General features: G+C 31.5%; 3 protein-coding genes and 1 long non-coding RNA gene across 4 annotated transcripts; 2 read left to right on the top strand and 2 right to left on the bottom strand.

Annotated features, from left to right (window-relative positions):
* Positions 1-3087: 3087 nt before the first annotated feature.
* On the top strand, positions 3088-3867 carry LOC17891062. Its single transcript, XM_006299926.1, has one exon. The coding sequence runs from the start codon at positions 3088-3090 to the stop codon at positions 3865-3867; it is 780 nt and encodes a 259-aa protein (XP_006299988.1).
* Positions 3868-9020: 5153 nt separating this feature from the next.
* LOC111831506 lies at positions 9021-9540 on the bottom strand. Its single transcript, XR_002834633.1, has 2 exons — positions 9323-9540; positions 9021-9170 (listed from the first exon to the last, which is right to left on the bottom strand). It is a non-coding gene; the product is annotated as an uncharacterized LOC111831506 (long non-coding RNA).
* On the top strand, positions 9166-12285 carry LOC17892310 (armadillo repeat-containing protein 3). Its single transcript, XM_006297241.2, has 2 exons — positions 9166-11142; positions 11875-12285. The coding sequence occupies exon 1, from the start codon at positions 9398-9400 to the stop codon at positions 11138-11140; it is 1743 nt and encodes a 580-aa protein (XP_006297303.1). The 5' UTR covers positions 9166-9397; the 3' UTR covers positions 11141-11142; positions 11875-12285.
* A 1685-nt stretch (positions 12286-13970) lies between these two features.
* Positions 13971-15345, bottom strand: LOC17893041 (putative F-box protein At3g29830). The gene is made up of 3 exons (XM_006299208.2): positions 14838-15345; positions 14520-14690; positions 13971-14407 (listed from the first exon to the last, which is right to left on the bottom strand). The coding sequence occupies exons 1-3, from the start codon at positions 15327-15329 to the stop codon at positions 14108-14110; spliced, it is 963 nt and encodes a 320-aa protein (XP_006299270.2). The 5' UTR covers positions 15330-15345; the 3' UTR covers positions 13971-14107.
* Between the last annotated feature and the right edge of the window lie 8155 nt (positions 15346-23500).

Raw genomic sequence — 23500 nt, 5'->3', positions numbered from 1 at the left:
GGCTGAGCAACACCATTGAAGTTGAAGTTCATGTTCATCGTCGATCAAATTAGATTCTGAGGTGTAAAAATAGTCCCGGGCGAATGAATTCGCGTGAAAAGTGTTAAACAGTGTTTTTAGGTAAAAAAACAATGGTCTAATTAGAAATAAATTAGAAATTAATTTCTATAAATTAGATATCTATTAAAATGCGAGCTCCATTAAAATGCGAGTTCCACCACATTTTTCAGAATAAAACAAACATACAATACCATAAAGAAGCAGCAAATAACCTGAAAAAGAGCTCGTCATCCTCTTCTTGAGATTGCTTAAATCTACGCGAAGTCCCGTTAGAAGTTTCATCATTCTCGAGCGCAACCAACTTAGCTTCCTTGTTCTTCTTATATGCCTCATGAACTTCTTGAGCTTTCTTATCAACAAAAGTTCCATCCTTTTTGGTATGAGTCATGACGAAAACTTCACCAATAGTTGGAGGTCTTCCCAATTCCACTTCCTGAAATGATAACTAATGTAAAGCTGAGGACCAAGACCATCGAATGTAACATATCAACTCAAATTTAATGTTCTAATGTAACTTAGAAGCGACGAACTTGGAAGAGAAAAGACATTCGTGGGAGAATATAGTGTTGTGACGATCGAAGAAAAGACATTCGTGGCTTCCTCTGCTCATCTTTTTCTCAACGAAGATTTCACTAAGCAAAAACCAAAAACTATTCTTCTGAAATCAGAGTTTTCTAGTTTTTTGGGTTCTGTGATCTGTTAGAAAGAATATACAAGAAGAAAGCTTTCTCTGCCTTCAAAGACAGACAAAAAAAAAAAATCGCCCAGAGTTAGTAAACTCCTAATATACCCTTATGGCGTTTGAATGCTTTGTTTTCTGTATTGATTGATCTAAATTAGCTTTATAGGTGTTGTTTTGTTTGGCAGTCACAAAAAGCTTACAAATAAGTGTGCCAGAAAGTTATTTTTTTGGCAATCGCTAGGATTAAAATTTTTTATCAGATGAGAATACATCGACTGTGACACTCTGGTTTGCGGAGAGGTTTTAACGTATTAATTTAGCCACCTATGTCACTGAAGTGCACTTATCTTTTCCGTCAAGGGTGGTGAGAGAAGAACTCCACAGTTAAGTATGCGTACGCTGGTTACACAGGAGTAGTCCTAGTATGGGTGACTATCTGGGAAGCACTTGTCGAAACTGTGTGAGTGAGGCCAAAACACAGGGAAAGATCATGTGGTGATTTGTAGGGCTGGTAACAAGTCTTTAAGCCTTCCGCATGTAGCAAACATGCCGTCGGATATGAATCCATTAAGAGGTGGGTCTATGGGCTGAGAGTGGAGCCACTGAGTGAGATGACGGTCGGGGTGTTACAGCGATGCGAGTATTTTAATTACGATTAGTCGCAACGACCAGTCGCGCAACTACGTAAAAAACAACAATTCATGATTCATAATGTAGTCGCAATCGTAATCACACTTGCTTGTGAGTATGATACGAACATGATCAACTATTTTGTGAGAAGGTTGATCTGTCAATGGCTAATATTGGTAAAGTATTAAAGAAGAAGCGTACCATGCTTGGCTCGGGTATTATAACTTGGTTTGCGAAACTGGTGGAGAACAAACCACGCTGGCGGAGTCAGCTAACTGGTTTTGCCATTATATTGGTTTAGAGAAACCTCATACTTTATTTCGAAGAACCGCGGTTAAGATGGATCTTCAAGCAATTTCTTGTATTCCAATCCGAAAATAAACCGACACGGATTGGTAATTTAGATGTATCCTCGTTAAGAGAAGTGTATCAACATATTTATTATGGCAAAGCATAATATTAGTTTCAAGGGTTATCAAGTCTTGTTATTTTCTAGGATTGTAGGAAATTTTTAAAAAAATATGACTGTCAAAAAACTTGATCAACTTGTTGGGTTTTTTTTTGTATAAATGTAATTAACGAGTAAAATTTCTATAGTTAATTCGGCAAAATGAAGCTTCACTTTTTGATAAAAATCCTCAAAATTTAGTTAAATGAATGTTTACAAAATCTAGTTAAAAAGTATTTTTTTTTATAAGATTCTATAAAGAATACTAGTCCTAAATCCAAATAATAATTTTATTAAGAAAAATAAAAAACAAACTTAAGTATTAATTTACATTACATGAAAACATGTTAAACCTCCAACACATCTAACAAACCATATGAGATCCTATGGACCGGATTCGAGATCTAATTTGTTTTCATGTCTTATAAATTGAACACTAAAGTTTTCTAAAAATAAATGTAAAATTTTTGTATATCTATAAACGAAAACACCTTAGTAAAAAAAGAGGATGTGATAAAAAAGAAGAGAACAAGAACCGTACCGTCGTTGTATTTAAGCAAGAAGAACTTTTGTGTCTTCATCCAATCTGAAGCCACCAACACCGAACTGGAACATTAAGCCAAAACAGAGCAACGATCATGTCTTCGGTCATACCTTACCTAAGAAGATCCCAACAAAGAAAAACGAAAGAGAGAAAGAAACAGAGATATATAACTTGAGAACATGGGTCTGAGTCAGAGATTGGAGAGTCGTGAAGCCCAAGGTAGTCTTCAAATAACCATTGAAACCGGAGAGAGAGAGAGAGAGAGAGAGAGAGAGAGAGAGAGAGAGAGAGAGAGAGAGAAAGAGAGAGAGAGAGAGAGAGAGAGAGAGAATCCTAACGCCATCGGTTCACTGAACATAGATTCCTAACGCCATCGATTCACTGAACATAGATTAAGAACTGTGTTTTGTGAGTTTTACAAAGAGAATTCTAGGGTTTGATTTTATTAATGAAGAAGCAAAGCAAGGCGTAGTTAAAGAGAATGTGAGTTATGTTGTAAAACAAAATATTACCGTTATGTTAAATATTTTTAATTATTGCATCCCCTATAGTTCTTACTTCTTAACAAAGTTACCGTTGCATATGCAACGTTCTAATTTAGAAAACTATTTCACATATATTTTATTTAGAAGACTAGAAAGAAATAAACGATGTTAGATTGATTAATAGTTGTATTAATTAGTTAATTTCAAAAAATAACATCAATTTCTTGAGGAGAAAGCAATGTCACAAGGTTTCCTCGTTTCCATTGTCCGTATCAGAAAAAAACTGTTTCTTGATCATATGTTTGATTTGTTAGGTAAAATTTTAATTCCAGAACAGAGACGTAAGGCTATACCGCGGTTACTGTGGGGAATTTGGAAAAGCCGGAACTCTACTATCTTCTCTGCTAGAAACAATGATCATAACATACTTATTGCCTCAGCTCTGGAAGACTCTGAGGTTTGGTTTCATCAACAGAGTGTAATGATACAAGATACACAAGGCGTTGAGTGTAAGAGCAATCGTTTGGATACACGGTGGTTCAAACCTGTTCTTGGTCGACTCAAATGTAATCTCAATGCTTCGTGGGTGAAGGATTCTTTTTTCTGTGGAGGTGCTTGGATCATAAGGAATCATGAAGGCAATGCTTTATTTCACACAAGGGATGCTTTCGTTCCGCATATCAATAGAATCTCGGCTGAGCTTTCCTGCATTTTGTGGTGCCTTCGGAGTTTAAAAGATCTTCATATATTGTCTTGTGAAGTTTGGAGAGATTGCAACGCGGTTTTAGCGGCTTTGGAGTCACCATTGGAATGGCCGAAGTATAGAGCTCAGCTCGACAAGATTATACAAGTAAAATGTGGTATGGGGGAGATTTCATTTCACATGTCATCTACAAAAGCTAATTCTTTGGTTAGAGAGATCGCGAGCAGTGTAACCAGGGACGGACGCTTAACTTCATACTTAGCCTTAGGCGGGCCGGCGTGGCTGCAGGAACGACTTACCTTGGATAGCCATTGAAGCTGGAATGGCCACTTTGATTTAATCGGTTAACTTGGTTGCTCTGTTTTAAGTTTGTTTCCTTTGTTTTCTAAATTTTCTTCTCCTCTGTATTTCAAACTTCATTGGTCATTTTCATTCAATGGGAAAAAAAAAAAAAAACACTTACCAAATTAGATGGAGGGAATCATTCACAACTCTTACTCTTTCCAAATAAAATGTATAAGTATAATAATCCATACAATAAGGAACCATTAATCAATAACCTTTTAGCAATTTGCTCTATTGATATTGTGACATTTCGTTTTTACAATATTTAGTTAATTTTATCTTTTATAATGAAACCTAGAGAAACTATGTCATCAAAACACACTCCTTAATAGAGCCATACAAATCAACTAATGAAATAAAAAGTACTTCGATATTTTTATTTTGGTTATGTAATGCAAGATTTTTGTAGTGTGATTTAGCACAAAAATTGTAGATATAATTCCAAAAATACGTACTTATAAAAGGAGGATTGTATTTTGGTATAGTTATTGCTTCCTTTTTGATTTCCTAATGTATAACCAAATATAATCGCTAATTTCCTAATGCAAGACTTTTATTTAGTGCGATTTAGCACAAAAATGTAGAAATAATTCCAAAAATACATACTTATAAAAGGAGGATTGTAATTTGGTATAGTTATTGCTTCCCTTTTAATTTTCTAATGTATAACCAAATGTAATCGCTAATTTTATAAAAGAAATTGATCTTTGCCTAGTTATTCTCTTCAACCTTTCACAACTTAGAAAATGGAAAAAATCATTTGGAATTTAATTTTCATCAGTTTCTTTGTTAGTTGTTTGACGACACTTAATAATCTACAATATAAATATGTTTTCTGATGATTTGTTGAAATTTTTGTTTAAGATTTAACTATCATCAAAACATGTTACTTGATAGTCACAATACCTAGAGATCAGTTAAACAATAATGTAATCAATTTTTTTTTTTTTTATGTAAGATAAATTAATATGAGTTCAATTCAGTATATATATATTTGTTAGCACCAAAATCGATTTCAATAGACATATGAAACAACATGTCAACGACTGTTTTTCCCAAAACAAAATGCCATAAATGGTAAAATTCAAAGTAACTTTTTGTTCATTTATGGAGAAAGAAATCATAGAATCTTCATTAGTTTGGTCCAAAAGAAACGATTCTTCATTAGTAATCTCTAAATTTAAGGCATCCCATGATTTGAATATTACCCCTTTCTTTCATAACATATAACAAAAAGTAATCTCTAAATTTAAGGAAGATGTTGATCTCTATATAAACAACAAATATCATTTCTTGTCTTTCACTTTTTACATCATGGAAAAATCAAACAATTCGACTGGATTCTATTTTTCATCAATATCTATGTGTATGTTGTTTATCAATTTATATGCATGTTGTTTATCAACACTCAATAATTGACAATAATATCTTAGAATACTCTACAAATATATTTCATAAGTGTTTACTCATGAAATTTTATTTGAAGAGTATAACCAACATAATCACTAATTAAAAAAAAAAAAAACGTTGATCTCAACATAGAGTTATCAGTTCTATGACAACACAATAAAAAAATTAAGACAAAAATGTTGTAAATTTTGCATGAGTGAAATTATCAAACTTCACAGACAATCGTTAAGAAGAGAAAGCAAAGAACATAATTTCATATATATATTATTACTCGGATAATGGAAGCGGTAATGATTGTACATTGCTTGAAGTCTCCAATTGGGATTGTTGGAGAGTGTTTAATGGCCATATAACTTACATTACTCAAAAAGTTCTCAGAAATTAGATTTAAGAATAGAAGACCACAATTTTCAAGTGTTTGTAGTCATACTTTAAAATCATACATTTATCTACTACCAAGATACACATAAGATGAATGTAAAGCCATAGCACCGATTGTGAATTCCTTCTCATTTGGTTGCTTTAAGCTTGACAAAAGAGTTATTGTAACAAACCTGGATTTATTAGTATATAGCCTTTTTAGCACTTTTTATAGGCTGGAGTTTTCTAGGTTTTCTATAAGTTTTTTGGATCGAGACTTGGGATAAGGACACCAGTGGGAACTTTGTATATATTTTTTTGTGCTGGCCAAGTTGGCGGCGGATGATTGAGTTCTGAAGCAACATATGCAAAGCAGGATCATCTCTGGTCGGAGCAAGATCAGCGGAAGCAGACGTTGACAATGGTCCGGGACTATGGCGAAGCTCCAAAATATGTGAAATCTTTCCGGTTTGGGAAAGCATCACCCAAAAGAAATAATCGGTCATGACGTCTCTACCAGACATGGCGCATCTGACGGTCCAAGAGGTAGGCCTCCTACCATTAATGAAGTCCGGTGTGAGGGTTCTTCTACCATTTGGTTTGGGTAGGTTCATGTTATGTTTCTAAAATACCAGAACAATCAAAAACATTTTCAAGTATTTTGGGTATTTTTCAGTATTTTTTTTGCTTCATTTCTGTTTTGTTTATTTGTTCAGTTATTTAAGATATTTTTTAGATGTTTCGGGTATTTTCTTTTGTATATTTTTTTAAGTTATTCAAGTAATTTTTATTTATTCAGTCTTTAAATAACTTAGAATTTTTAATATATAATTATTTTTACATAACTAATCATCATGGTTCCATACCAGTTTTTGAGTTGAAGATCGATTACAATATTTATTCAGTCTGGGATTCAATAAATAAATTAATTTGTTGAAGTATTAGATAACTGATTAACTATTTTCTGTTTCATAAAAAGTATCATTTTAAAACATTCATTGACAATTCACACATATTAAGAAAATATATAATTATACATGTGTACTCCTATTTAATAAGGGATTAATGATTTAAATTCAGTAAAATTGACTTTTGAGTTTAGAGGTAAATTAAGAAATTTGATGTAAAAGTTACATTGAAATTGTAGAATGGCCCTCTTTGTAAAACAGTGGAATGTAGAGTGATACTCTTTGTAAAACAAGAAAATATCTCTAGAATGACTCTCATTGTGAAACAGATGAACTATATATTAATTTAGAAATTATTTAATTTGTTGAAAGATTAATTTATAGAAAGTTAATGGTGAAATACTTTGAACTGAAACAATCAAACTAAAAGTAATAATTTTCCAGATTTAACCGTAGATAGACTTTTTGCAATGTATGTAACTACAATGATACATTCTAAAACATTCATTCTTATTCAGTTTGTTATATAATTCCTCTCTTTTGTTTGTTGTATAATTTTAATGAACCATTTTTATACATGAGTTACTTAAAACATATATGTTTTTAAGGGGACATGAGATTCAGTGTGTCGTTTACAATGAACATGATGATTTTTTTGATGCTAATTGGAGGCATTCTGGTAGCAAACCAATGATAGCTGTGTTACGTTTTTGGAGAGCAAAGTACAAAGATGGAGGTATATTAATCTACTTATTCATTAGGCTGACTAATCTTCATAGTGTGACTCATTTATTTTCAATTCTTACAGAAAAAAATGGATCTGCTAAGTGTTTCAGGCGTTTCAACAATTCAGTTTGATCCACCATCTACTGAAGTTGTTGATTTCAAAAACCAGTATGTTATCATAATTTATAATTTGTGTATAAATATTTATAGTTTGAAACACTACCATAAGTTTAACTTGGCAATGGTTTTTGTTTTAAATAGTTTGGTCTTCAGCACGAACAATGATGATGAATACGACAATTAGAAGATTGTCATTAGCTATAATCCAAGAGGTCAAGGCTGCCCAAGTATGTCTATCATATGTTGATGATGAAGACTTTGATTATTCTGATTTATTTGTTGTCTTCCTACTTATTGAAACATTGCTTTCTCTCTTTTACTACTAAAACATATGGTGAATTTATGCGTTTTATTATTATTTTTGCCAAGTTTTTTTAATTGTTAGTTAACCTAATTCATAATTTAATATTTATTTAGGATAATTATATAAACTTTATGTGATGATACATAATACGGGATTTAAAAAAATTTAAAAGTTAATCAAAATAAATGGAATAATTAAATCTTAATGAGAATTAATTCATTAAAATTTAAAATACAAAAAATAACAGCTCAATTATACATAGATAGGTCGATTAAACCAAGAAAAGCAATACAATGATTTATGGGTTTCGATTTATGAGTTTTATTGTAGAAAACATGACTTACTCTGACACTCTAATTGGATTACACAACACTTATAGAGTCGACCAATTTAATCTCCTTCGACTCTTCAAACCCAGAAATCTGACAATTTTTTTTTTTTTTTTTTTCATTTTCTGACGATTGATTTACGTTTGGTTTATTCGACAATTTCATTCACTACAACCGGACACTTGAGAGTAAAACAAGAAAATAAAGAATAAATTAATGAGTAATGAAAGACAAAGACAACTATATAACTAACTAGCAGTTGACCCGCGCAGGTTTATAATTTTTTTGTTAACTTTTTATTCATATTGTGATATTTTATTTATTTTTAATTGATTTTCAAAACATATTATAGTTATGTTCTCTTGAATTATTATCTTTCAATATTTAAGTTTGGATTAAAAACATTTTCTTATTGATCATGTTATAAACTAATATTTCAATTTCAATTTTATTTTTTCCCTTTAAAAAATTTTATATATACAATTACATAAATGTTGTTTTTATTCTAGCATAAATTTAAAATTTACTTACATTCTTAAACTCAGTAACACATTAAAAATTTTAAACTATCATCAATTTAAAATGAAAGTTGAATTATATTAATACCACTAACTAATAAAAAATGAAAGTATTTCTTATTTAACATTTCATTTATTTACATAATTTATTTTAATATATATTAATTTTCTATTAATTAAATAAGTAGCATAAATATGCACTAAATGAATATTTTAAATTTATTTTAATATAAAAAATGTGGCTTATGTGGATGTTTAGGTGGCATCATGAGAAGAGAGAAAAAGCTAACTTTATATATATATATATTAGATTCGATTATAAAACTTAAACATTTGGGCTACCAAATTATTAAAATGAAATCCTTCTTTCTGAGGCCCAAACGAAATACAAACCAAGCAAAACCCAACAATACAAATAAAACAAACGAAAAAAAAAACAATTACAAAATTAAATTTGACCAAACTTATAAACACATAAAAAATACATTTTTTTTTTTTTTAAGGCTAACATAAACTCGAGTCACTAGTACATTCTTATTCAGTTTGTTATATAATTCCTCCGTGTTCCGTATATTACGCTTGTTTGACTCATTCACCGCTGTAACAAAAAAAAAAAAACACACACCAAACCATAAGCTTAAAAGACTGACACAAATTATGGCATCAATAGAGATTTGATGTCTTTGTTCATCAAAGTACACATCAACAAAAGCAAAACATAGACAAAAGAGAGAAAGAGAGAAGCTTTACCTTTCTCTATAAGGCAAAACAAAACCCTTTCTCCTCTCTCTCTCTTTCTTCATGTAACTTCACTCCCCTCCCTCCATGCATCACTCCTCCGCCGCCGTCTCCGGCGAACTAACAAAACCACAAACTGCAACCGCTCCACTCCAACCACTTCTTGACTTAATCACAAACGTCCTCTCTCTTCTCCTCCTCTCTTCACTCACCGTCCGTTCTTTCATCGGACGGTGGCAAATCCTCCGATCTAAACTCTTCTCTTTAACCACATCTCTCTCTTCTTTATCAGACTCACCTCATTGGTCACAAAACCCTCTCCTCCACACTCTTCTCCCTTCACTCCTCTCCAATCTCCAACGTCTCACTTCTCTCTCCGACCAATGCTCCTCCGCTTCATTCTCCGGTGGTAAACTCCTCATGCAAAGTGACTTAGACATTGCTTCATCTTCTCTTTCAACTCATATAAGTGACCTTGACCTCCTCCTCAGATCTGGTGTCCTTCACCAACAAAACGCTATCGTTTTATCACTCCCACCTCCTTCCTCTGATAAAGATGACATTGCTTTCTTCATCAAAGATCTCTTCACTCGTCTCCAAATCGGTGGAGCTGAATTCAAGAAAAAGTCTTTAGAATCTCTTCTTCAGCTACTTACAGATAATGAAAAAAACTCAAGAATCATTGCTAAAGAAGGTAACGTTGGTTACTTAGTAACTCTCCTTGATCTCCATCATCATCCCTTGATTCGTGAACATGCACTCGCCGCCGTATCGTTACTAACTTCATCAAGCGTCGATTCGAGAAAGACGGTGTTCGAAGAAGGCGGATTAGGTCCGTTACTAAGACTACTCGAAACCGGATCTCCACCGTTGAAAACAAGAGCCGCCGTTGCGATTGAAGCTATAACCACCGATCCAGAAACCGCTTGGGGTATCTCAGCTTACGGCGGAGTAACAATCTTAATCGAAGCTGTTAGATCAGGATCTAACGAAGTACAAGAACACATCGCCGGAGCTATAAGCAACATCGCCGCCGTTGAAGAAATCAGAACAAATCTAGCTGAAGAAGGAGCTGTTACGGTTCTTCTCCCACTCTTAATCTCATCTTCAACATCAACACAAGAGAAGACGGCGAGCTTCATCTCGTTAATCTCATCTTCCGGTGAGTATTTCAGAGATTTGATTGTTAGAGAAAGAGGATTACAGATTCTGATTCGTTTAGTTCAGGAATCATCAAATCCCGATACAATCGAACACGCTTTGCTTTCTCTTACTCAGATCTCCGCCATGGATACGGTTTCCAAGGTCTTATCATCATCAACAACGTTTATAATCAGATTAAGCGAATTGATAAAACACGGAAACGTGATTCTTCAACAGATCTCATCATCGCTTCTATCGAAACTTACGATTAGCGACGGAAACAAAAGAGCCGTCGCCGATTGTTTAACCTCGTTGATTAGGTTAATGGAATCGCCGAAACCGGCGGGGTTACAAGAAGCGGCGACGGAAGCGGTGAAGTCGTTGTTGACGGTTAGATCGAATCGGAAAGAGTTGATTAAAGACGAGAAGAGTGTGATTCGATTGGTGCAGATGTTAGATCCGAGGAACGAGAGGATGGGGAATAAAGAGCTTCCGGTGATGGTTGTTACGGCGGTTTTATCCGGCGGAAGTTACGCGGCGAGGACGAGGTTGATGAGTTTAGGAGCTGATCGGTATCTTCAATCTCTGGAGGAGATGGAAGTTTCCGGTGCTAAGAAAGCGTTACAGAGACTCGCCGCCGGTAATAGGCTTAAGAGTATCTTCACTAGAGCTTGGAAAGATCACTAAAGGTGCGTGGCGTTTTCGTAATTTGGCAATTTATATATGAAAAGACTAAATTGTCCTTGTTATACGAGTAGGACCAAAAATTTCATGTCTTTTTCTTTGTGTCACAAAACTTTTTTTTTTTGTTAATAGAGAATTTAATTGATTAGGAAAATGAAAATACAGTTGGGAAGATATTTCATAATTTAAGAGGTCCCCTAGTGTTTATGAAGTTTACATATATTTTTTTTTGGATAATTAAATTTTATATTAGCGGATAAATTAGCGCGGAGAATCATGTTTTACCGCATCTTATTTTATAAATTAGCGGATAAATTAGTGTGGACAACCAATGTTTTACCATATCTTATTTTATAAATTAGCGCGGATATTTTTCAAAAAATTTAAATTTATATATTGTTGCATTAAGATTGATATAGATTCAAATTAATTTTAAGTATGGGTTGGTTATGGTTTTTCGATTATAAAATTTAGGAATCATTCGGTTATTTTGTTGTTTCAGTTCGGTTCGGTTCGAGTATTTTGTCCAGGATTAGACTTAATTAACATGATTAATTAATAAGAAAATGGTATCTAGATTCATTGACTTGTCACCACATGTATTATGTACTCATGTGAGGCAATATGAATTATATAATGTTTAAGGTTTTTAATATAATGTGGAGTCTTTGGTTGAACAATGTGTTTTTAGGTAAGTTGAATTGGTAATTAACAAAAGTCTTATATCTTACACACAGGTGTGAAGGGATTCAAATGTGGAAGAGACCTGGAAAGTGGTGACTTCTACTTTTGACTACAAGTGAAGATTTTGATTTCATACAACACCACACATCAACAATCAATTTTTTTTTTCCTTCACTAAATATGAAAATCCTAATATTTTATTTTTAACTATTTATCAAAAGTCATGGATGCAGGTTTTTTTGTAGTATCCTCCTTCTATATTTTTCTTTTTGTTTTTTTTTTTTTTTTTCTTGAGGATGATCTCATGTGTAAGGTTCTGAGTGGAGAGCTTTTTTTTTGTTGTTGTTTCCACATTGTGTGATAATATATTGTAAATGACTCTTTGAGTTTTTGATATGTAGGAGTACTAAGTATTGTAATTGTCTATTTTGTGAGCAATCTTAAGAGTGTTGATCTTTCTTGTATTTATATTTGTTTGTAATCATGTCATAGTTTTCCATAATCTTTCTTTAGAGTCATACCAATTGATCATCTTGTTGTAACTTCTATGATTAGAGTAGAACATGTTCTCGATCACAAAATGAAATTAATATTTTATAATTCGAAGAAATCAAAATTTTAAGTAATCAAACTTTTTTGTTGAGCTATTAAATTCAATAATCAACACAGAAAATGTCATTTGCAAAGAAAAAAGGATTTAATCATAACTAAGTACTATTTTAAAGAATAGATCATATGTCAGCATATAGACATACTTATCTGGTTATTCACTGAATTAATCATACTATATGGTTTCTAAATACCAATGTTGATATAAGAAAAAACTTTAAAATCAAACTTCGATATTGTTCTTACACACAAATTAAAAAAACATAAAATTTCTCTAATTTCCATTAAAACATAATTAATTAAAATGATATCAACCAATTAAAAAATATGATGTAATATATGATTGCTCAAAAAGTATTGAAAATATGTAATTTTTGCATGGAAAATTGAAAACATCACTTAAAATAGAATAAATTTTTTGGGGTACAACATCAAATAATAAAGAAATTGAGGGAGTAATATTGATTCATTATTACAAGTGTAATATTTTTACAATAATTATAATTGATTAGTTATTAAAATAATATTTGTCTTTAAGAATTAGTAAGATATTGTATAATTTCCTTATAATAATCCTTAACATTTTAAAAAAAAATATTTAATTTTCATATTTATATAATTTTGTTTTATTCTGAGACTTGTCAAAATCTCTAATCGAGAGATTAACACGTGTCGTAATCATGTAAGTTAGTATCTTTTAAAACCAAGATTTATATATTTTGAAATATGTTTTTCTCATAATGTTTCCAATTATTTAATTTTACACATGTCAAATCTTACAATTTTAATATAATATATATTTTTTTTCTTTTCCAATTTGACAAAAAGGTTTCTTTTTCTTTTTTCTTCTTTTTTCTTTCTTTAAATTCATTCGTTATCCATTTCAGATAAACCGTTGACTAACTGACACATTAAAGATTAAAAATTATTTTTTTGGTTGAATAATATTTATTTGTTAAAAATCATATAAAATTTCATATTTTCTTTTCTAATTTGCTATAAGAAAAAACTAGTTTTGATTTTCCTTTCTTTTTGTAGTTAATGTTTCTTATCTTTAAATATGAATAGCTCTTGTTGTGAAACTTTTATGAATTTAATTTTTGTTTTTTTTAATTTGAAAAATAAGATTTACTTTTTATTATATTTTGATTCTTTTTTAATCAAATAATAAATGTAATTTGCTTTTGTTTTTCCTTTTTTCCCTTTCTTCTCATTTATTGATTTTCTTTATTCTTTAAAGATTAGTTTAATGAAAATGACATTTTATATTTCCTTACCTTTTTAATCTAAATATATATTAGATTTGAAATGTCCCATATTTATGTTAACATAATGTCAACATTTAATTGGTTGGAAGTTTTTTACACTTGTCAAAACAAATTTTTTTGTCAACAATTATATAGAAATTGACTCAAATCAGCCAACTTGTAGGAACACTTGTCAAAATTTTAGCGGAGACTTGACATTTGTTATGATCATCTGAGTTATATAGTAAATGATGAATTGTTTTTCAAATTTAGAAAACTAGGAAAATAAAAGCTTAATAATTAAACTACTCAACCAACATATCCAAATGAACACCTAAACACACACCCTTATTATGAAATAAAGCAAACTCGAAAGGATCACTAGACGAGTACATTGTTCAGATGGAAATAATACTCAACAATGCTTCAATCAAGCATTGTGTAAAGTAATTTGTAAATTCCTCGAAGCTCTCTTGAAATTCTGTTGAACCTCCTCAACGCTAGCCAATACCGAACTCTTTTGTTTATGATTCAATCCTTTTGCCTCATAAAGGTCAAGCCGTTCCATCACACGACCAGTACGAATAAGGTACTGAAGCACATGTAACTCGTTCGACCTGCCACGAAAGTTCTTAACCTTCACAACCTTAAGAGTTTTTTCCAAACACTCATAAGCATTGCTAGTAATCCAATACTTTGCAGGATCTATAACTAATGGCGAAGGAGCTCTCTGCAAAATCCAGTTAAATTTTAGCGTTTTACCATATAAAAAGATCTTGACAATATATATTGTAATAAAGACTATTGATTACTCCATGTTAGATATGAAATAAACAACTTACCGCTAAACGAGTAGTGAGTATATCGAAGGTTAGAGATTCCAGTTCCGGACAGCTCTTGAGAAATATACTCATTCCCATGAAGTCATTTGTGTGCAAATTTGTTTTCATCACTAAATGTCTAGTCTTCAACGGATCGTGCAAAGCCATAGGATCGTCACAATCTTTGAGCATCTTCTTCCAAGCAAAAAGAAAAACAATTTAGCATGTTATAAAGGATATATAATCTTTGTCACAATTGATACAATGTTCCCTAAATGAATGTTCTAGTGAAATGTTAATGTTGGTACGTATGAGAAAACAATGAAAAACTAGTTTTACCTGGAGGAGAAATGAGCAGACTGTTAAATCCCTAACATATAAGAAATTGAAGAAGAGATGGGAAACATCCAATTCGTTCTTCCGAGGATATATGCATCTGGATGCACGATCTCTTCGAGCCTGCAAGGCTAGACTTATGTTTTCTTGGGTAGGGTTTGAGAAATCAAGAACTAAGTTCTTGACTTGTCGGGAGGCAGCGAATTTGGTGAGAGACATGATATCTTCCTCGAATCCTATCGGTTGGGAGAGATGAAGTTCGAAATTTTCGATGACTTTACCAGTGAACCTTGAGACACATTCACGCATAACACGAACAAACAATAACGTATCAACCCTTGTGGGTTCTACTGTTTTTCTATTGAAAACAGGTTGTGTCATGAACTCGGATTCTTTGAAAACAAGGCTTGTTGTTTCGCGAAAAAGATACCTCCATTGCTTAGAAAGAACACTTGTTCGTACTGATTCTTTGAAAGGTAACTTCGAGATGATCATAACCAAGAGACAGAGAGGTAAGTTCGTTAAGGAATTTGGTTTTTTAGCTGAATCCATTATGAAAATGTGGTGATAATAAAAAATGAGATACAGAGAGAAAATGGTTTTTATGGGTTTTAACATATTAGAGAGTTATCTATTTATATGGTTATGAAAAGGTTGATTTTTTTGGTGATGTTACTTTTTAATCATTAAACTGTGTTAACCTTTGTTTAGCTTTTCTTATTAACTACTTTTCATTGAGTTTAGATTAAAGATATCATAGGTTTAGATTTGTACTTTGAGAAGAAGATAATGGGCGCGCTTTTTCAAAAAACTTGATTGTTAATGATATACACGCGCTTTTTCAAACTATTTTCTTAAAATACAGTTTCAAATTAAATAAACTTAAATCATTTATGTAATAAAACTTTATAGAAAGATAGATAAATATTAGATATACATACTTAACAAAAAAGATTTTCTTAATATATCTTAAAAAGTCCATTTCAGAAGAAACAAATTGTTAGCTGAAATTATGAGCCAATAAATCTTTGTTATGTTATAAGTTATAACATTACTTTTTTGAAAAGTAGAAAGTAACATTTCTTTTTTTTATGTTATTTATTTATTTTCTTAATGACAAATTTAAATTAGAAAACACCAGCAAAGATATGAGTTTCTATAAAACAGCCAAATGCATTGAATTGTTTTGACATTTATATTTTTACTTTTTGACAATACCTCAATAAATTTCTGTGTAATTAATTAAAATAATTTATATAACATGTGTCAAAATTTTAAACATAATTGTATATATATATATTGATAAGAACTACAGATATTGTAATATAAAAATATTGACATAAAGGAAACATATGTCACATATTCAATTACATTGAGATATATTTCCATTTTCAAATGATAGTATAACATACATGTACAAATCTAATATGTGGTGATTTCCTTGAAATATCTATTTTAAAATATTTTGGGTTGATTAATTGGTTTTCAAAATTTCGATTGTTGGAAATAGCTGTTGGATTAAACTGAATACATATGCTACGATTATACAAGTTTACAAGTTTATAATATCTTATTATATAAACTTTGGTTTTCAAAGTCAGCCATTAACAAGATCGTGACACGTGTCAATTATAAACGATAAGATGTTGACACGTGGCGTAACTAATTTTGTTAATATTTGGATAAAATAGAAATATTATTAATCCTATCGAAAAAGGAAATATATAAAATAATTATTATAAAGAATTATATATTAAAAATTATTAATAAAATTAAACAAATAACCTAATTTCAGTTATGTCAATTTGGTTTATTAATAAGATAGGGATTTAAAATTTATAATTTAACAAGAATATATGGCGGTTTTTGTTTACAGAAGAAAATTAAGGTTTAAACTTTAATTTTACAATTAAATCAGGTTATTTGTTGGTCTGGGTATATAAATGATAAATGATTTATCTTTATAAATTAAAATTATGGTTTAAGTTTAACAATTAAACGAGATTATATGTCGAAACCTGGTTTTTAAATTTACTAACAATTAAACAATTAAACGAGATTATATGGATAAATTTCAACATTTAAAGAGCTTTTTTTTTAAGTTTGAAATAGGGGTATTTTAAAAAAGTGGTATGGAAAAAGGGTATTTTTGTTAATTAAAAGTAAAAAAATTAATATTTATAAAAAAAAATGTGTAAGCTTATATATTTAGACACAAATTATCTTTCTATGTGTGTAAATTTAAATACCATATAAATATCTTTTAAAAACGTTTTAAAAATTATTTAAAAAACATATTAAAACTTTTTAAACCTTATAAAAACCTTATAAAAGTCTTATAAATGCCGTTTAGAACATTTTTAAAACTTTATAAATACTTGTATTGAGTCTCCCAATAGTAATGATGATCACAATGTACCTTATAAACTATATAGAAGTTTACAATTTTCATATTTGAGAAGGGATATTTTTAAAATGGATAGAAAATTGGTGTATTTTTAAAAAGGGGTACACCAAAAGGGGTATTTCTCAAAAATTATCTTTCAACTATTAACCTAATTTTTGGTTTTGCCAGTTGTAGGTTTTACAATTATAAAGGTTATATGTTGAGTTTATAAATCTGCATTATAGTTTAGATTTTATAATTAAACGAGATTATTTACCGGTTTGGGTTTATTAAAGAAGAGTGAGATTTAGGTTTTACAATTAAACAAGGTTATTTATCCGTCTGGGTTCATAAAGGAGAATTAGGATTTACAGTTTACAAATAATTAGATTTTGAGTTTAACTAAATACATAATTTTATTCATGATTTTTATTTATAATATGTTATATTTGTTTAATTTTTAATTTATGTATGAATGTATTATGCCATTGAGCAATTTCATTGTCTAAAACATAAGGGTGAATAAACATAAGGGCGAATAAAAGATTTTTGAAAATAATATTTTTAGCTTAAATTAAAGATAACAAAGTTCAATATAAATCGTAATATAGTAATTTTAAAATATTTTAAAAGAAAATATGTAGTTTTTTATAATTCGTATTTGAAAGATTTTTAATGTTTTCCTCAACGATGCTATAATTTATTTTAGAATCTTTATGTTTATTTATTTGCGTTGTTTATATGAATTTATTTATAAATGACTATATTTGTATTTAAAATCATATTTTAGATTGATGTTAATTTGAAAGAACTTTACCATCATATTAAATAATAATTAATTAATTTTCATAGTCTGTGAATGATTTTTTGAAAATTTAAAGTTAAGAAATAAAAATTTTTACAAAATGGTATAATCATGTTTTAGAGGATAATTGCTAAATTAAGATTTTTAAAAAATATTTTAGCAATATTATGAGTAATGGTGAATAGCTCCCAAATAGCTCCCAAATGTTTTGTTGATTGTCAATTTGACATTACTATATTTTTATAATTAACTAATAACGAATTTTAAGATATATATATATATATTTTAAGAGATATATATATATATATACACGTTTATTTGATACTTCAAACCAAATAAAATCTCTTTCCAAATGAAATTAATTTCTCTTATATTTACAAAAAAAAATTTTGGAAAATTAATTTTTTATAAATTATAATAAATTTTAATTTTAAATTAAAATAACCCGTCCATCGGACGGGTACTAAACTAGTCACCAATAAAACTTAACTAAAGATTACATGATTACATGATTTGGGCTTTGGTTGTTGGACTTTTTCAGTTTGGTTACATGATTTATTTATCATTATGAAAAGAACAAAAACCCAAATTTATTTCTATTTCGATTGTTTTGAACAGGATTAGAGAATTCAAAGACAAATAGACAAATAGAAAATTTGAACAAGATTGTCATTACATACCAATATATATGCTACGATTACAAGTTTATAATCACAGACTCACAATACACAGTATAACATTACAATTTTAATTACCAATAGAGAATGATTAGTACATAAGCTTTAATAGTTGCTAGGTTTGAACCCGCGGTATACCGCGGGTCTTTATTTTTGTAAATGTTTTTCCAATTTTACCTTTTTTATTTGATATTTTATAATATATAGTTATCGATTAAGTAGTTGATATTGATTACATATTTTTCGTGCGTTCCTTTGTGTTAAAATTTACAATAAATTTGTTTGACTAATTGTAGTTATTAATTATATTTTTTGTATTTATATTTACAACATAATTATAAGTGTGTTCAATTCGGGGGTGTGTGGGTAGTATATGGATGGGTTGGTTAAATATAAGTGTGAAAATAGTATAGTTATGCATAAGAATATAAATTCTTAATAATATACTAAGAAACTAATATTCACCTTCATTTTTTTTTTCTATAGACAATTCTATATTAAAACATTTGTATATCATTATAATTTGTTGGTTATTTTTATATAAGTATTCTTTTAGTATAAACCATGTGTCATATATTTACATTTGATCTTTTATTGAATATACCTAATTGTATCCCGCGGTGTACCGCGAGAATTTTTTCATTTTGTATTTTAGTTATTAATTTTAATTTCATAATTATATTTATCTCTGGGTAATATATAAGTTTTGTCATATTATAATTAACATAGTTGAAAATTTAATATTAGTTAGTTTTATTAAACTCGTGAATTGTCAAACTGGTTGATGACAAAAAAAAAAGAATTGTCAAAATGGATATAAACATACAAATTATATCTGATAACATTCAAACATATGGTGAATATAGTTCTCAGTTCCATTATGCCGCACAGTAATAATATAGAATGTTTCGTAATATATAGTTTTATATGGATATAATTATTGTAGATGTGTTAAAGCAATACACCTTATACAACAAGTCTCATTAGACTAAGATATTTTACATATTTAGGTGGATCAAACTGTAAAACCTGTCCTACCATATGACCCGAAAATATTTATTTATTTTATTTTTAATATTTGAGTAATAAAAAAAATCTTCTTTAAACTTTGAAACTACAACCAGCTTTTGGTTTTTCCAAAATTCTCTAAGTTCTTAGGTTTTTTCTATATTTTTTTAAGAAAGGGGAGTTTTTTTTTCTTATTTTCAGATTTTCTTTTGTTGTTTAAAAATTACTAAAATAAATACTTCCGAAAATCACTTCCCGGAAGGTCACCCATCCTTTGATTACTCCAGCATAAGCACGCTTATTTGTGGAGTTATCTCAGGATCTTTGACCGAAAATATAAGTGCACTTTGGTAACATAGGTGGCCAAATCAATTCATTTAAACCTCTCCGCACACTAGGGTCTCACAGTTCTCCCCCACTAACAGATCGCAACGTCCTCGTCGCCCATAACGACCGTCACCCCGTAACAGTGTAAGCCCACTTGATTTAACACTTGTCTGGGTTCAGTTCTGATACTACTTGTAACACCTCGACCGCCATCTCTCCAGTGGCTCCCATGTTTACCACCAGCTCATAGACCCACATCTCTTAATGGGCCTCACGTCCTCTTACTAGGCCCATGAGCCCATCAATATTCGACAGTTGTTTTTTCACGTCAAGGAGGCTTCAATTCTTGTTTACCGACCCTAAAAATCATCACATGAATTTTCCCTGTGTTTTGGCCTCACTCACAAAGTTCCGACAATCACTTCCCGGAACGTTACATATCCTTTGACTACTCCAGCATAAACACGCTTAACTGTGAAGTTCTCTCAATACTTTTGACCGAAAAGATAAGTGCACTTTGGTGACATAGGTGGCAAATCAATTTATTTAAACATCTCTGCAACTGGGGTCTCATAGCTCGTAACAACAAAGTGAATGCTTTGCTAATAGACTAATATTGTATACCCTTAAAACATTCAAATAATTTTAAATAAATAGTTTATGAATTCATATAATAACAAAAGATCCGCAGTAGCACATTGGTTAAAATTGAGAGCTATGTTTAAAAGAGCATTGCTCTGATTTCTGATAGGTCCCTCTTCAAAGCTAGAGAATTGCTCAATGAACAACAAGATCGATATTGTTTTGGGTTAATGAACTACCTCTTTTTTTCTTTTTCATTGATTTAAATAGAAGCAAATACAACTGCATATCGTAGTGCAAGAATAGGGAATAACAAAAGTGGTTGAATGGCTCGTTATAACGTGGAAGACCACTTCAACTTATTTGCAAACAAAAACAAACAAAATAAAGAACTAAAACAAAAGTCTCCAAATGTTTACTTCAATCAAGATACTTGCGGTTTGGTATCCTTGGTCAAACCGAGCGGCAAACCGGTTCCACATCTTCACTACTTTGCACCTCATCAATTTTTGGGTTTGAAGCCTAGCAGCGGAAAACATTTTTAATTTTTTTTTTGTTAACCCTAGAAACTCTATAATGTAGATCTTTTCTGATCAAGTCTTTCGTTTCTAAGAAGGCTCATAACAACAAAGTGAATGCTTTGCTAATAGACTAATATTATATTGTATACCCTTAAAATATTCAAATATTTATATATAAATAGTTTATGAATTCATATAATCACAAATGATCCGCTGTAGCACATTGGTTAAAATGCTATGTTTAAAAAAACATTGCTCTTATTTCCGTGTTCGAAGCCCGGCAGCGGAAAACGTTTTAAATTTTTTTTTGATAATTCTAAAAATTCTAGAATGTAGAACTTTTCTGATCAAGTCTTTCGTTTCTAAGAAGGCTCGTAACCACAAAGTGAATGCTTTGCTAATAGACTAATATTGTATACCCTTAAAATATTCAAATATTTATATATAAATAGTTTATGAATTCATATAATCACAAAAGATCCGCTGTAGCACATTGGTTAAAATGCTATGGTTAAAAAACATTGCTCTAATTTCCGGGTTCAAAGCCCGGCAGCGGAAAACGTTTTTTAATATTTTTTTTGTTAATTAGAAAAACTCTATAATGTAGCACTTTTCTTATCAAGTATTTCGTTTCTAAGAAGGCTCATGTAATGTCCCGACAGCCATCTCTCTAATGGGCCCCATGTTTACCACCAGCCCATTGCCCCACCTCTCTTAATGGCTTTCACGTCCTCTCACTAGGCCCCTGAGACAATCAATATCCGACGGTCGGTTTGTTACGTCCGGGAGGTTTATATACTTGTTTACCGATCCTACAAATCACCACATGATCTTTCCCTGTGTTTTGGCCTCATTCACACAGTTCCGACAATCACTTCCCGGAAGGTCACACATCCTTTGACTACTCCACCATAAGCACGCTAAACTGTTGAGTTCTCTCAGGATCTTTGACTAAAAATATAAGTGTAATTTGGTATTTTAGGTGGCCAAATCAATTCATTTAAACCTCTCAGAAAACTGGGGTCTCTTAATTCTCCCCCATTAACAGATCGCAACGTCCTCGCTGCGCACAACGACCGTCACCCCTGACAGTGTGAGCCCACGTGACTCCACACTTGTATAGGTTTGGCTCTGATACCACTTGTAACGCCCCGACTGCCATCTCTCCAGTGGCCTCCATGTTCACCACCAGCTCATGGGCCCACCTCTCTTAATGGGCGTCACTTCTTCTCACTAGGCCCAAAGCCCATCAATATCTGACGGTTGGTTTTTTTACGTTAAAGAGGCTTAAATACTTGTTTATCGACCCAACAAATCACCACATGATCTTTCCCTATGTTTTGGCCTTACTCACACAGTTCGACAATCACTTCCCAGAAGGATACATATCTTTTGACTACTTCAGCATAAGCACGCTTAACTGTGAAGTTCTCTTAGGACCTTTAACCGAAAAGATTAGTGCAGTTTGGTGACATAGGTGACCAAATCAATTCATTTAAACATCAACGCAAAATGGGGTCTCACAATTCTCCCCCATTAACAGATTACAACGTCCTCGTTGCGCACAACTAACGTCACCCCTTAACAAATTTGGCCCCACTTGACTCCACACTTGTCTGGGTTCGGGTTTGATACTACTTGTAACGCCCCGACCGCCATCTCTCCAGTGTCCCCCATGTTCACCACCAGCTTATGGGCCCACCTCTCTGAATGGGCCTCACGTCCTATCATTAGGCCCATGAGCCCATCTGTAACGCCCGCGATCCCAAATAGGATCGTTGGTCGAGACTTAGTTCGAGAATGAAGGGGAAAAACTCGAACAAGTCTAAACGGAGTTGACCATCAGCTCGAAATGTAGGAAAACGGAAAAGGAAGAAGTATTGATCGAACAATCCAGCTGAAAAGATCAGTTAAGCTAACTCGGCCAGCTGCCGGGTAGTGGTACCAGCTCGACCTCAGCTGCCCGGAAGTAACACCAGCTCGACCAGTTGCTTGGAAGCTCGACCAGTTGTACGGTAGTCGAAGAAGTTGTGATGTTCACTCACCGAACGAGCTAATTGGGCGGTTACCAGAGGAAGAGCGAACAGGTATCGGTGAAATGGTGCGAATGGAAGGATTCCAGCGAATCGGTGCGAGTGAAAGGTGCATCGAACAGGTGCCTTTTCGAACGGAAGGGTTTGGCCGAAACACTATAAATAGTGGGTCTCGCCCTCAGTTTTGGACACGTTCGGAAATCGGGAAATACTTATAATCTTGAAGTTATCTTCGAGAGAAACACTAAGGAGAGTCGGAATCCGATAAAAGGTTAATACCGGAGACCATAAGATCGGTTGTGGGGTGCATATGGGTTCGGTAGTTGC

Source organism: Capsella rubella, unplaced genomic scaffold, assembly GCF_000375325.1.
Source record: "Capsella rubella cultivar Monte Gargano unplaced genomic scaffold, Caprub1_0 scaffold_3, whole genome shotgun sequence".
In the NCBI taxonomy this organism is placed as follows: Eukaryota; Viridiplantae; Streptophyta; class Magnoliopsida; order Brassicales; family Brassicaceae; genus Capsella; species Capsella rubella.
This window is presented reverse-complemented; position numbering and strand designations above follow the sequence as displayed.

Coding starts and splice junctions, on each gene's coding strand:
- LOC17891062 (XM_006299926.1), top strand. CDS start 3,088: ATGTCACAAGGTTTCCTCGTTTCCATTGTCCGTATCAGAAAAAAACTG.
- LOC17892310 (XM_006297241.2), top strand. CDS start 9,398: ATGCATCACTCCTCCGCCGCCGTCTCCGGCGAACTAACAAAACCACAA.
- LOC17893041 (XM_006299208.2), bottom strand. CDS start 15,329: ATGATCATCTCGAAGTTACCTTTCAAAGAATCAGTACGAACAAGTGTT. Junction 14,691..14,837: donor TCTGCTCATTTCTCCTCCAG/GTAAAACTAGTT, acceptor GCTTGGAAGAAG/ATGCTCAAAGATTGTGACGA. Junction 14,408..14,519: donor TACTCACTACTCGTTTAGCG/GTAAGTTGTTTA, acceptor TGGATTTTGCAG/AGAGCTCCTTCGCCATTAGT.